The sequence below is a fragment of the Micropterus dolomieu genome, linkage group LG01 (assembly GCF_021292245.1).
Source record: "Micropterus dolomieu isolate WLL.071019.BEF.003 ecotype Adirondacks linkage group LG01, ASM2129224v1, whole genome shotgun sequence".
Classification (NCBI taxonomy): domain Eukaryota; kingdom Metazoa; phylum Chordata; class Actinopteri; order Centrarchiformes; family Centrarchidae; genus Micropterus; species Micropterus dolomieu.
This window is the reverse complement of record NC_060150.1, coordinates 17,073,999-17,087,466: the sequence shown is the minus strand read 5'-3', so window position 1 is coordinate 17,087,466 and position 13,468 is coordinate 17,073,999. Positions and strand designations below refer to the sequence as shown.

Below are 13,468 nucleotides of genomic sequence, written 5' to 3'. Positions count from 1 at the left end.
GATGCCCCGGCATGCAAAGTGCATCAGTTTGCCTTTTGTATTAATTTGGAGAATATCTAAATGTAACAAAATCCCTTTCAAAATTCCTAGATATTTATTGTACAGCACATATGGATGAAAACTATCACTGGGAAATGTTGCACACTACCTCAAACTTATGTATTAAATATGATGGCCTACCTCTAAATCTAATGTGTAACACGACTGTATAAAAATGTACTTTAATACCTGACAACTGTGTCCTTTGCACACCACAAATACTAAGAAGCTGCTTGAAGAAAAATGTATTTTTGTATAATAAAGATAAAAATGAGAATATACTGTATTCTTTGTTGTCCATTAAGTCATAAGTAAATGTCCATCCATCGTCAACCGCTTATCCTGCGAACAGGGTCGCAGGGGGCTGGAGCCAATCCCAGCTGCCATCGAGCGAAAGGCGGGGTACACCCTGGACAGGTCGCCAATCCATCACAGGGCTAGATAGACAACCACTTACACTCACATTCACACCTAATGACAATTTAGCGTTACCAATTACCCTAGTCCGCATGTCTTTGGACGGTGGGAGGAAGCCGGAGCAACCCGAAAAAAAAACACACACGGGGAGATCATGCAAAATCCACACAGAAAGGCCAGGGCAACCGGTGTGAACCCAAGTCCTTCTTGCTGTGAGGCGACAGTGCTAACCACTGCAACACCAGTGCACTGCCCAGCATAAGTAAATGCATTTACATAAATGTATGTCAGTGAGTAAATGTATTTGTAATTTCTGTCAACTAAAAATTGACAACAAAATCTAATCCACATTCACCCTATTAACAGGAATTACAGTGCTCTAAAAGAAGATGAAGCCAAAATCCTCTGATAACTCTTAAAATACAGGTGCTGAAGTAAAGTAATGGTAGGCCTACATTTGAACTTTTTCACTTTTGACAGTTCCATGAAGTTCAACGCTATGCAAGCCAGTTTATACCAAAAACAAATAGCAATAAAACCAGAAATGCTCACAAGAAGTCAAAGTTATGAGACAGTAATTGATGTACTATCTACATTGTGAAAATAAAATTTAGACTTAAATTATAATTAAAGATGGACTTCGGTTACATTTATTTTGTTTATCATTTGTCTTCTGTTGGCAGAAATGGGCTTCATACATTGTCATTTTTAGGCTTGGGCAGATACTTTTATTTTTTTCATACCTCCCTTCCTCTTATCTGCATCATGTGCATGCTAGTTGTCTGGCTGGAAACAGTATGGGGTTGTAGGGATTATAAGTGCTGTGCAATGAAAGGATAAAATGAACATCTGACAAATCAGGAGTAACACAGGAAATCAGGTGATGACATCAGTTCATGCGGTGCCACACACCGATGCTGCATTGCCTGAATACAGCTCCTCCCGAGTTTGCTAGGAGTGTATTTTTGACCGTATTTAAAGTCATACATCGGGATTTCTAAAAACCCTAATTACTTTATTCAAATTTCTTTCTGACAACTGAAGTGAAAATTACTTGCTTACATTGTTCTGAACAACATACTGAAATACTGACAGTATCATCATGGGGGAGAAAACTGTTCCTGTGTTTTTGGCTTTATTTGCCACAGAAATGTTGAGTGCTTCCAACATAAACATATCAAACTTCAAGATTTTATTTTCAAATGATTTGTTCGAAAGTCCGTTATAAATTCTTTACTCCTAGTGTTCGTACAATAATCTTGTAAAACATTTTAGGTTCATATAAGCGGTCAGGTTTGGCTCCTGTTAAATGTTTTCATGCATTTTATTTAGACACAAGATCAGTGTTTATACTGGCTAAAACATAAATAAGAATTTCATCAAAATTTAGAATGCAGTTACAGTATGCTGTACAGTATCCCATCAACTCCCCCCCTTTAAAAAAGGTTAAAGAACACAGTCAAAGCATTTCAATAATCTTTATTTCATAAAAAAGTCAATCGGTTTATATCAGATTAAAGAAAGTAGAAACCAATAATCAGTTAGCTGGCGAGGCATCTTATGTGTCTTCTGACGGACTGACCGGAGCGACCACAACAAGTGTCAAGAAAGAAGGCTATGTATAAGACCCAACAGGAGCCTAAACGTGAGCTGGGCGAAATAATAAAAAGTTAAAGGGGAGCGGGAAAAAAATACATTGGCAAAGTGGCATTAATATTTTTTATCTGCCTCGTAGTCGCATGGCAAAAACGTGAACTTGAATGTTATCAAATCCTTGTTCAGATCAATACAAACAGCGGCCATCGAGATCACATGGAATGTTTGGTATCCAAATTACAGAAGGCATTACAACAATAATACCCAAAAACAACGGAGGTGGATATTCATTGTGTTCCACTTTCACTATGAGCTGTGATACCGAAGCATGTCGGGCGTAAGGGCTTTTTAAAAAATAATGTTGTTAAAGTATGGTTTTGGAGTGGTGAAAGAGTGTGTTTGGGGATAAATAAGTAACAGAAGGTAGAAGAGAAAGAAGGGGGGAAAAAAAAAAAACCCAAAAAAACCAAACACATTTTACCGCTCCTGCTGCTACTTATTTAAAAAAAAAAAAAATTTTAAAAAAGAAAAAAAAAAAAAAAGAAAAGCTGATCTGATGGTGGACGTTTTAGTCCGTCTCCTCTTCATCAGATTCTGACTCTGCAGAGAGAAGAAACACCGTTTTACAAACTGACTTAATAAACAGAAAGAATCATACACTGCACAAGTATCTTATTTTAGGTTTAATATGAAGCTCTTTAATGTAAGGCTGAAACCATTTTGTCTGTGTCATCCAATGTCAGAAAACAGGGAGAAACTGCATGATCAGTCCAAAAACCTCCAAAGTCGCATAAGATAAAGAAAAGGAGCAAATCTTACCAACTGAGTAAGCTGAGTAAGTTTAAGCTTAAACAAAAAGGTATGTTTGCCATTTTTGCTTGCAGTGGTGAAACGTTACTAAGTACACCTACTCTAGTACTGTGCTTAAGCACAATTTTGATACTCCATTATACCCTATTCCACTACAATTAGGAAACAAATATTGTACTTTTGACTGCATTCATTTGACATATATACTTTATATAATTAAATTGATTTTGTGAGAACTTAAGGGTAATTTTGGCATTTTTCCAATCTGGACTATACTTCATGTTGTCTGACTGTGGACAACATTGTTTTTTAAATAAGTCCAGTACTGAGAGAGCATGCTGCAGTCAGCAGCACTTTCTGTGCATAAAATTGACAGAACAACAATATCAGTGGTGTTTTTTGGCTTTTTTTTTTTTTTTTTTTTAATACCTTCCTCTGCGTTCTTCAGCCACTCGACAAATTTTTTCATCTGCTCAAGGAAAACGCTCTTCCCCTTGGTAATGTGGGCATCAGAGTACCACTTCAATATGGCCTCTTCGCTCAATACATCCGCTGTTAAGAGAAAAAAAAAAAAAAAAAAAAAGGACAGTGTCAGTGCTATCAGACATGTGATTGGCAAAGGGCAAAAAAGCAGGAAAATACACTGGGAAACAGGCCGCAAAGGTCGCTGCCTGTTTGAGACCTGGTGGCTTAATTGTTAAAGAAACAGTTATTCTTCAGGAAACTGATCAAACAGGCAGACCAGTCTCTGTCTGTTGATAAACTGTAGGAAAAAGGTTGACAATTTGACTCTGGCAGCAGGCGGGCGTGAGATGAGAATCACCGCGGCAGTTACACAGAAGCCGTTGCCATGGTTACTTTGCAGAGCGCTTGTTTGCCTGTCTGTTGATGAGGAGCGCAGAGCGACCCCGTAGATCCAAGCCATCTGAAACCCTGTCACAACCTTTCACAAGAAATTAATTTGTAACGTGCCAAAACCTTTAGCATCGTGTCGCAGCACATTTCAAAATAAAAGTAAGCTTCTTTAGATACTTGTGCTGTCTTAAGCATTTATTCATTCAATCGTTTCTGCCACACCAGTTGCATTATGTTCAGCAGAAGCTCACTTATTTTGAAATGTGCTGCGACACGATGTTACTGTAATGCCTAGAAAAAAAAATAAGAAAAAATACATGCATCGCAAAACGGCGCGAGGACTGGCTTGACTGCAGTTGCATTAGCTGATGCTTTAATTAAGTATAAATGTAGAATTGTTCGTAGTTAAAAGTTCGCGGTTTTGCTGGTTGCAAGAAGTTTACAACGGACGACAATGTTCTTTGCATCTTAGACTGTGACACAATGGCAATAACGTTGCTTACAGCTGTTGAAAATACCTCTCTTCCTGTCTTCCTTTAGCTTTTTGGCCAACAGCTGACTTTAACATCATAAAGGTCCGGTGCCGCTGACCTGCAGCGCGGTCGCACAGTCACGTCAGGGATGGTGCGTTCAGTAGCGCAGCGTTACTTGGATCAATAACTAATAATATCACTGGAAATAGCAATCCGTTACATTACTCTTTACTGAGAAAAGTAATATTACAGTACTGCCCAACACGTTACCACGATGCTCGAGACACCAACCTTTGTAGAGGAGCACCACGATCTTCTGAAAGGCCTTCATGAAGTGGATATTGTCGTAGCAGTACTCCTGGATCTTCAGCAGCAGGCTGAGCTCGGACAAACCCTGGGAGGTGAAGGCTTTCAGCAGAAGGCTGTATTGCTGCAGAAGCAAGAGACAACATGAAGCTTTGTTGGAGAACATGGCTCGCCTTTCCGGGGCAGAGATGGAAATGCACTCTGCTAGCTAGTAGGAGCTGTAATGTATGTAGTAAAAAGCTTATTGATTTACAGCAGGATCAAGATCTTAAGAGACAGCTGTTTTGTTCCATGCATTTTGTTCCTGTCTCAGGCTATTTTCAAACTTTACATGATCAAAAAGTCCAAATTCCCCTTTGTGCAGCAAGACAACATCACAACCCCTCAGCACTGAACTCAGCAAGTGTAGGCCCAGAGAACTGAGCACATTACTCCTGTTCATAAATCTTTACGCTGGCTTCCAGTTACTTTTACAATTGATTGTACAATCGAAGTGCTGGTTAATAGAAATCACTCAAAAACCTTGGGCTAAAAAAACCATTTGCTTGAATGAGCCCATAGATCTTCAGGAAATAGTCAGCTGACTGAACCTCGAGTCAGAACCAAAGAGGTTGAAGCTGCGATGCTACACACAGATGTTACCAACTTCCTGCTCTGAGACACGCCCCAACACTATAGCCACTTTCTGCTTTTAATAGATTGGTTTCTCTACTACATGTTTATTTCCATTGTTGCATGCAACTTACAGCATCAGTGTAATTCCATTTCCGGTCTATTCCATTTTTATTTTACTTATCTTAATTCCCTTTTTTTTAAAATATGCTTTTCTTTGCCATTGTAAAGCATTGCCTCTTTGAAATGTGCCATATAAGTAAAGCCGCCATACCTTTATAAACCCTGGATTTCTATTTTGCATGACAGGAAACACCAATCCATAACCGTCAATCACGCTATTTACAAAATAAACTTTACTGCACTTGTTCCCAACAGAGCATTTAACCCTCTACTGCTGAAAACACTGAACATTTGAGGCCTTAAACTCAAAAACATTTGGGAACAAGTGCCGTGGTGATGGCACAATGGATAAGACACATGCCTTGGTGTGAGAGACCTGGGTTCAATTCCCCACTGTGACCCATCCACCATTGTTTCCCTGAGCAAGACACTTAACCCCTAGTTGCTCCAAAGGCGTGCGACCTGACATAATTAGCAATTGTAAGTCGCTTTGGATAAAAGCGTCAGCTAAAAAAAGAAAAGAATAAATGTAAACATTTTCAGACTTGCCAGAACTTGCAGTCACTGAGCACAAACCTCAAACCATTGCCCAATCCTTAAGAATCAAACACACAAGCAAATGTTCTCTAAGTTCATTAAGTGTGTTTAGTGCCTTACTTAACTGTGTTCAAGACATTTAAACTACTCCCAGGACCCGTGTTCAAACAGCTGAACAGTGTTGCATACCTTCAAGTGTTTGATGGCTTGTTCGGTCACCAGCTCTTCCTTCTTGTTCCACTCCACGCAGCTCATCACGCTGGTCCAGATGATGCCAATCATGGCTTGCTCAGAGAGGTTCGATTTTTTCATCTCCTCTTTGGTGAAGGCGATAATCTGGACAGACAATACGTACACGGTTTCTTAACAGCCACTAAACATCACATTTCACACTCTTAGGAAACACTGCATCATTTCCAAATGACGCAGGTCAGGCAGTAACAATCCAGCCTCTGCAGGTTGCAGAGTTACAGTCAGGCCTGTTCATTTGTATTCAACTTCACGACTCGTCTTTGTTTTTGCCCTGTTCAGTAATTACTGCCTTAACTGGTCGTGTCAGTCACAAATACAAATATTTGGCACCATGGCAAAGAGGGGAATTGGCAATCATAAGGGTGTATGCTGTTCACAAAAATCTGTCCCCAGAGAAGAACAATGACATTCAGATCTTCACCTTCATCGACTGGAAGACATTTAGCTGGACAAATACAGCCCAGAGTACACCTGTCAGTTTCAATTAAATGTTAACATTTATGTTGCTTTGTCGCCCTGCTGTAGGTATATTTGCGTGCACCGGCAGCACCTCATGTGGACCAAATGTTAGTTAAACTAGGAAGTGAATGCAGACTGGAATTTTTACATTTATAATCATATTGTCTGCAGCAGTGCAGTTGTAGCCTCACTTAATGATCCTAGAGAACAGGAAGTGGTAAACTTTGACCCCTTCAGCAGCCTCACCTCCTTCTGAGGGTCACCGCGGAACATCTGCTCCTGGAGCTCCTTCTGCAGCTCCTTGCGAGCGCCAATGGATTGCTGGTTGCGGGCGAAGTCAGACAGCTCCTTCAACCCAGCATCAGTAAAGTACTTAGAAAAATGCTCGCAGCTCCGTTTGTTGGCAGGAAAGAGTTCCTGTGGGGCAGAGATATTTAGAGTAAACTTGTATACAAAAAGCAGACGCAACACCTGCAAACATCTGTAAGGAATTGTGACAAGTAAAAAGCTAAACCCAAAACCCAGATTTTTTTCCAGCCATCTCAGTTTATATCTCAGCCATTTACCATCAGCCTGTTGTCCATTCCAACTTTGCGGAGACTGACAGCAACTGAGTTGATGTCCTTCTCATTGATCCATGACTTGAACAGCTTGACAGCGAAGGCTGCAGATACTCCTGAAAACAAACGACAACACAAAGTGGTCTTCTGTTGTGCTGTCACTGAATACAAAGTTTAACATGTCTTGGAACAAAACTCTAAATTTGTGTCCTTATAAACCCAAATTTGACATTTCAGGAGGACCTAAAGAGGAAGCTCACTCATTTCCAATCTTTTCTAAGAGTTTCTCCTCACCTTCTTTGACGAGGTTCTCGTTGAAGAGGCTGTTCAGGATGGAGGCTGATATGTGACCGTTGGCCAGCAGGATGCCGGTCAGCATGGCCAGTTTGTTGCGCTCAGATTCAGTGAATCCCTTTAGAAATAGCAGCAACTACAGAGGACAGAGAAAACCAAATACAGGTTTGTTGATCATACAATTTACACAGCTTCTTTTATGAGCAATTGATTTGATTGCAATCAATTCAAGCCGTTTACAGCCCTGCAGGTGTGGCTTTAGCTCCAAATCTATTGTCGTGCAACTGGCACACACTTTATAAACAGTGTTATTGGTCTCACATTACTAGAAGACTTAAACTGCTCATAATGACTAAACAGTATGACAGCTGTTTGTTAAATATCAGTTTTCCTACTAATTCTAAAACAATTCAGCAGTAAATTGAACACACACACACACACACACTCTAATGTGCAAAAATATGAATAGATTAATCATTTAAGGACAACATTTTAATAATGTTATAGAAGCTGGAATCACTGAATTCACCCTCTCATTCCTAATTTTTACAATAGTGAACTGATTTTACATGAGCCATTTAAATATTAACTTGTTTCTACATTATCTGGCATTTTACAGTGAAAACAATTGTAGCAGTTCAATCAATACTCAATTTTTATTATTCACAGACCCTTTTTTCTGCCAACCTGTGGAGTCAGATACATTTACAGATTTGAAACTATAAAATGAACAGTATTTAACACCTGCTTAATTATTGTAAAACTCATTACTCCAGCTGAAGCACAAACTAAACTACCTGCACACCCTCCACCTCAGAGACAAGTCTAATCAACATAATTTAAAAATAATGCCCCAACATTCAATTTAAGTTCTGATCTTCAAACTCACCTTCTTGATCTCCTCTTCGAAACCTTTCTCCAGGTACTTGTAACGCCTGATAAGCTTGTTAAAAACCTGTTGTGGAGGTAAAGACAGACATGTTAACTCAGTGCTTAAACACATTGATGAAATTAAATGTTTATCCCCTATGAGTTGAAAGAGGAATTAAAGAAAAGGTACAAACTGTAGCTGTGCATGCTTTCTACCTGAGCATATGCTTGCATTGTCTCCAGGTCTTCTTGTGCCGTGAAGAGGCAGAACTCTGTGCGGGTCATGTCATCAGATAGAGTCCCACCTGGGGCTGCAAGAGAAAATAAAACCACCATACAAATCAAAAAAGGGGCTGCCGGCTTTTTGTACAGAAGGGCATAAAATGCAGTTCCTCGAATGGCCACTTGAGGGTGGCTACAAGAGCTGATTGGTTAGAGAGAATATTCACTGCATCATCATTGCGTGCGCCAGACAGAGGCCAGCAACATAAAGTTTTATATTTTACAGTTTTCGTATGGAATTTCATCACTAAATCCACTTCTGAGAAGTTTTGAGGTGAAAAATCAGCTGTGTAGATTTCAAATATTGACAGTTTTACGAGAAGTGATGGCGGAACAAAAATGTGCTTGAAAATTTTTAGAGTTGAGGTGCTCCACAAGTGGCTGCGGGGGAAGCCTGTGCCAACCCGCGGGAGGAACGTGTGAGGCCGGCCATCCGTTCGCTCACAGAGCCCTCTGCTCCTGCCGTCACACAGACCGCTGCAGCAACAACGGCAGAGGAAAACACAGCTGGAAGGTTTTCATACCGCTTATCTGTCTTTATATTCTCAGGAATGTTGAAACGTTTTTACTTAAAAAAAAAAGAGAAAGCTGTGTGGATCGCTGGGCCTGGAAATTCAGTCACAACCTGCAAGTAGGCTTTATTGGTTGTGAATTATATTTAAAATAAAAACAGCAACCTAACTTCACAGACTGTTCAAGTGCGGAGTTGTTGTAAACGTTAGCTAACACAGCTAAAGTTATAACTATAATGCTAATGTTACACCTGATGTGAAAGCTACTGAGCAAACGTTTAAATTATTTGGCCAATTTTTTATGTAAAATAGAGTTGAAATATGGTGATTTTTGTAGTGGTTTATGGTAAGATGTGGAACAATGATGTTGTGTAGTTGTGGACTTGTGAGTAACTTATACCATCTGCTAGGTTATGGTCGCAGTCTGAAGCGGCTTTGATTTGGATCACACTACCTTGTTTCGTACGAACCGCCCTTCTCTGCTTCCGATTGGCTAGTAGTCCTTACCTAGGAACTGTGCATGTGCAACTCCAAACAAAGATTTTGTACAAGTAAGATGCATCTCTCTGTAGCTTAAGAGCGGAGCGTACAACACAGGGTGAAAAGAGGAGCTGCAGCAATGTGCAGTATGAGAAAAATATGGTGTATTTTGAAAATTAAGCCATGTAAACCTGTTCTGGTACAACCCCTAATTAAGATTTTGAACCTGAAAATGAGCATAATACCACCACTTTAAAGATTTACAGTGAAAAACATGTACATAATGGGATGAATAATGTTTCCCAACACAACTTACCCAGCATCCCGCCGGCCACCAGGATGTCAAAGAGTGTCTCTGCATACCGGCGGTAGTCAAGCTTGGCACCAGAGGCATCAAGGAATTTCGCAACCGCTTCCAAATCAGTGCCAGTTTGATTCAAGCCTTGTACGATACTTTCTTGAAAGTGAGTAGGGTCAAATCTCTCCTTTTCATCTGTAGGAAAAGGACACACGATGGAGTCCAAAAAAGCCTGGGTACACTGATTTGAACAAAGGCACGCAAAGCAGAACACATATGGAGCAGCAACGACAAACACAAACCTCTTTTCCTCGTTTTGAAACGCTGGCCTGTTAGCGTTGGCTTTTGCTGCTTTTGATTATTCATAAAAGACACCCTGAAACAGATAAACACAGACTGGTAATGTTTACTCACGTTGACACAGGAATGAACAGAACAACATTCCCTTTAATTATGATTTGTATTGCCAGCGTTTGGGTGTGACTTGGACGAGCTATACTTTTTATTTTTTATTTTTTTTATTACTTGGAGTCAATGAGTTCACCATTGTAAATTATTCTTACAAAACTCAAGTTTGACCATAAAGTTTAAAGCCTGTAGCTCATTTTTGTCAAGATAGAGATGGCCACAGACCAAAATATACCATGAGAATCCCAAACCAACAATAAATTGATCCTCCTAGCTAGTGTCATCTGTAGAGCTTCACTAGTTTCCAAAAATTACTACAAAACACACCATAGAGCCATACTGTTGCACTGGGTGACATTTCCCCTCACGAACATGAACCCGACAGCTGCCGTTTATTTTGACCGAAACTCACATTGACCCCGTTTACACCTGGCATCACCATGCATCCTGCGTGATCCAATCTCAAGTGGACAGCTCTAAGTAAAGGTGTGAATGCATGGAGATCTGGTCGCTCAGACCACATTGTGGCCAGGATTGCTTATGACAACATGAAGTTAGCAGTGTACACAAATGTGTCCTACTCAGTTGACGTCCTCTGTGTAAGTACGCACTGGTTTGCGCACGAATGACTATGTCAAAGTGCGAAACAAGCACCCACAACCACAGGGAAAATACAGTCTGGTGGATGAGTAGTACACACAAAACGCGCTGTCTCATGCAGTTTCCTGATGGACACAGCTTTACTTGTTGCTGAAATAATTGCCAATTGTAGGTGCCGTTAGCTGATTAACTCAGTTTACCTTGCAGCTAGTGCTTTTGAGCTTTGGACCGTTCAAAGGACATTTAAAAAAGCTAATAGGATCACTAGTAGCACAGCTAACTAAACTAACGGCAGTTACAGTTAGCTTTACATTCAAGGGTTTTTCCTTGCATTGAGGAATTTTCCTGCATCCCCAGAAAGTAGTTTAGCGAGCGCCAAAGGAAAATCACCTGCGCCAAAATGATCAGAATTGAAAGAGAAAAAAGCATTTCAAATCCTTTCCGAATGTTTAATACCAACCAACAGTTGAGCAACCAGAAGATAAATTTCAAGAAGTCTTTGACTTTCAGCAGTCTGATCCACAGCCGCTGTATTTTACACATGCAGCTGGCGCTGGATTTATAAACCAGGCGTTGCGCTGGTTTGACTGCGCATGAATGCTCTGCTACGAAGCAAGCGCTTATGAGAGATATGACTTACCCTGTGATTTTTCACAATATAAAAGCCGTTTGTGTTCGTGCTACATTTTACTCTTTGGCGTACCAGCACTTCACAAGCTGCCTGTCCTCTTTTCTGACCTATCCATAATCAGGTTATCTAGGCGCACACCTGTTCACGTTCTTGCCTGCCTGCTAATCTTTCAGTGGAGACAGGAGGGAGAAGCGCGACCAATCACAGCCTGGATGAGGCGGGACAAAAGGTCGACAAGCTACAGAAAACTTTAGAAATGTTGAATTCGTTCTGTATGCGCAGATTTTATTTTTATTTTTTTCAAGTTAGTACTTTGCATAGACAAATGAGACTGACCAAAATGTAGAGCATTCTTCTTGTACAATAATTTAATGACTGAAAAAACCCCACAAAAATTGAACTGCCATTTTGTCCAACTGGAATGAACATACTAATGGCAAGCTATATAGTAACCTATACTATGATTTATGAACACACATCAGCCCTAAACAACCACACACACATATTTTATATATATACATACATACATACATACATACATACACACACACACACACACACACATATATACACACACACACCACTTTATTCAATGTTTTAATATTTATACACTAATTTATACTCGTTACTCAATGTTGTGGATACATTGTTTATCAAATAGTCAGAAATGAGAAAATGCACCATAAATAGTCACTCCAGCTGCATGTAGAGATGCTCTTTAATGCACAGTGTAAACGGGGCCTTACACCATGCCCTGCTAAATGCTCACAAGGTCAGTAGATATTTATTACTACGCAGTTGTAAATGCAGCCGTGCCCAGTAGTTCAAAATGACTGAGCCTTTGAAAATTATTACAGTTTTGTGAGTACATTTAAAGATTTGCATCTTCAGCAGAAACCAAGGGGCTGTAATATAGGGCACAATTCATACGGGACTGTCGCCATTGCCTACGTACATATTTTTTCAGAAATCAGGTCCCACGGTGGCCCCTCATGGGATGTGATGTTAATGAGATAAATGTAGAATAAGTGCAGCCTCACCCTTAAAAAATAACATATCCGTTTGTTTTTCCCAATACGGTTACTTTATGTCATTTAACTTAGTGAACTTTCAACTAACCTCTTCTAAAGGACTAAATTTAGATACAACAAAACAACGTAAATAGTTAATATTCTGATCATATATAATAATTTAAGTTACAACCGGAATTTGCCGATACAATAAAAAGGTATTTAAAAATCAGATCGTGTCACCAGTGCGAAATTACAGGGACGAGATACCCATATAACAGCAGAGGAAGACAAAAAAGACAAAAGACAGTAACGTTACGATGTTGTAAGGTTCACGGAGCTGGTGGGTATTCGGTGTTGCATTAATCAGGAATATTTTAGACCTTAATCACAAGTTAATTTTCGGTGAACGTTTGAGGGATAAAGACTGAGTCGGCTCGTGTATAACGAGAAATTTTCCAAAGCTACAGCTACCTAATTGTAGGTTAGGAATGGCTACCTCTGGGCCTCACCATGCGCCGAGCCAGTACTGGTTAGCCGGGCCCGCTAGCTGGCTAACCGTGTATGATTAATTAATAAACCACTACTAAGACACTTTAAACCGACATGATACGCTGATCTGCACTTGAACGAAACTCCCTGTAGAAATGTCATTATAAACTTTGAATTTATCTCAAGACAGTCTACAAGTATTTTAGCTGTAAACAGGCTAAAGCTACACTTGCTAGCCGAACTGTAGAAAACCAAAATTCGCCCTACAGCGGCCTGTGATGGCGACGTTCCCGGGTGAAAAACGTTATTTTACACACTTTAACCAGAGATGTTTCAGCTCTTTACGACAGGGTTAAGCTGTGACAAAACGTCGACAATGTGGAAGTAAAGATACTCACCGAAATTAATGCAGATAAAAAACGGTTGTTAACCAGGGGAATTAAAGCAGGCAAGTGACGAGTCTCTCAGTGGCCCAAACAAAAAGACTTCACCGTCAGAACTTCCGCAGGCTCCGCCCTCTGCGCATGCGTGATTTAAAGGGGATTTCCGCTC

General features: G+C 40.1%; 1 protein-coding gene across 1 annotated transcript; it reads right to left on the bottom strand.

Annotated features, from left to right (window-relative positions):
* Positions 1-1,920: 1,920 nt before the first annotated feature.
* LOC123977621 (basic leucine zipper and W2 domain-containing protein 1-A-like) lies at positions 1,921-13,468 on the bottom strand. The gene is made up of 12 exons (XM_046060460.1): positions 13,315-13,468; positions 10,078-10,151; positions 9,794-9,970; positions 8,420-8,514; positions 8,223-8,288; positions 7,334-7,469; positions 7,046-7,155; positions 6,726-6,896; positions 5,958-6,104; positions 4,482-4,620; positions 3,292-3,414; positions 1,921-2,652 (listed from the first exon to the last, which is right to left on the bottom strand). The coding sequence occupies exons 2-12, from the start codon at positions 10,139-10,141 to the stop codon at positions 2,621-2,623; spliced, it is 1,260 nt and encodes a 419-aa protein (XP_045916416.1). The 5' UTR covers positions 10,142-10,151; positions 13,315-13,468; the 3' UTR covers positions 1,921-2,620.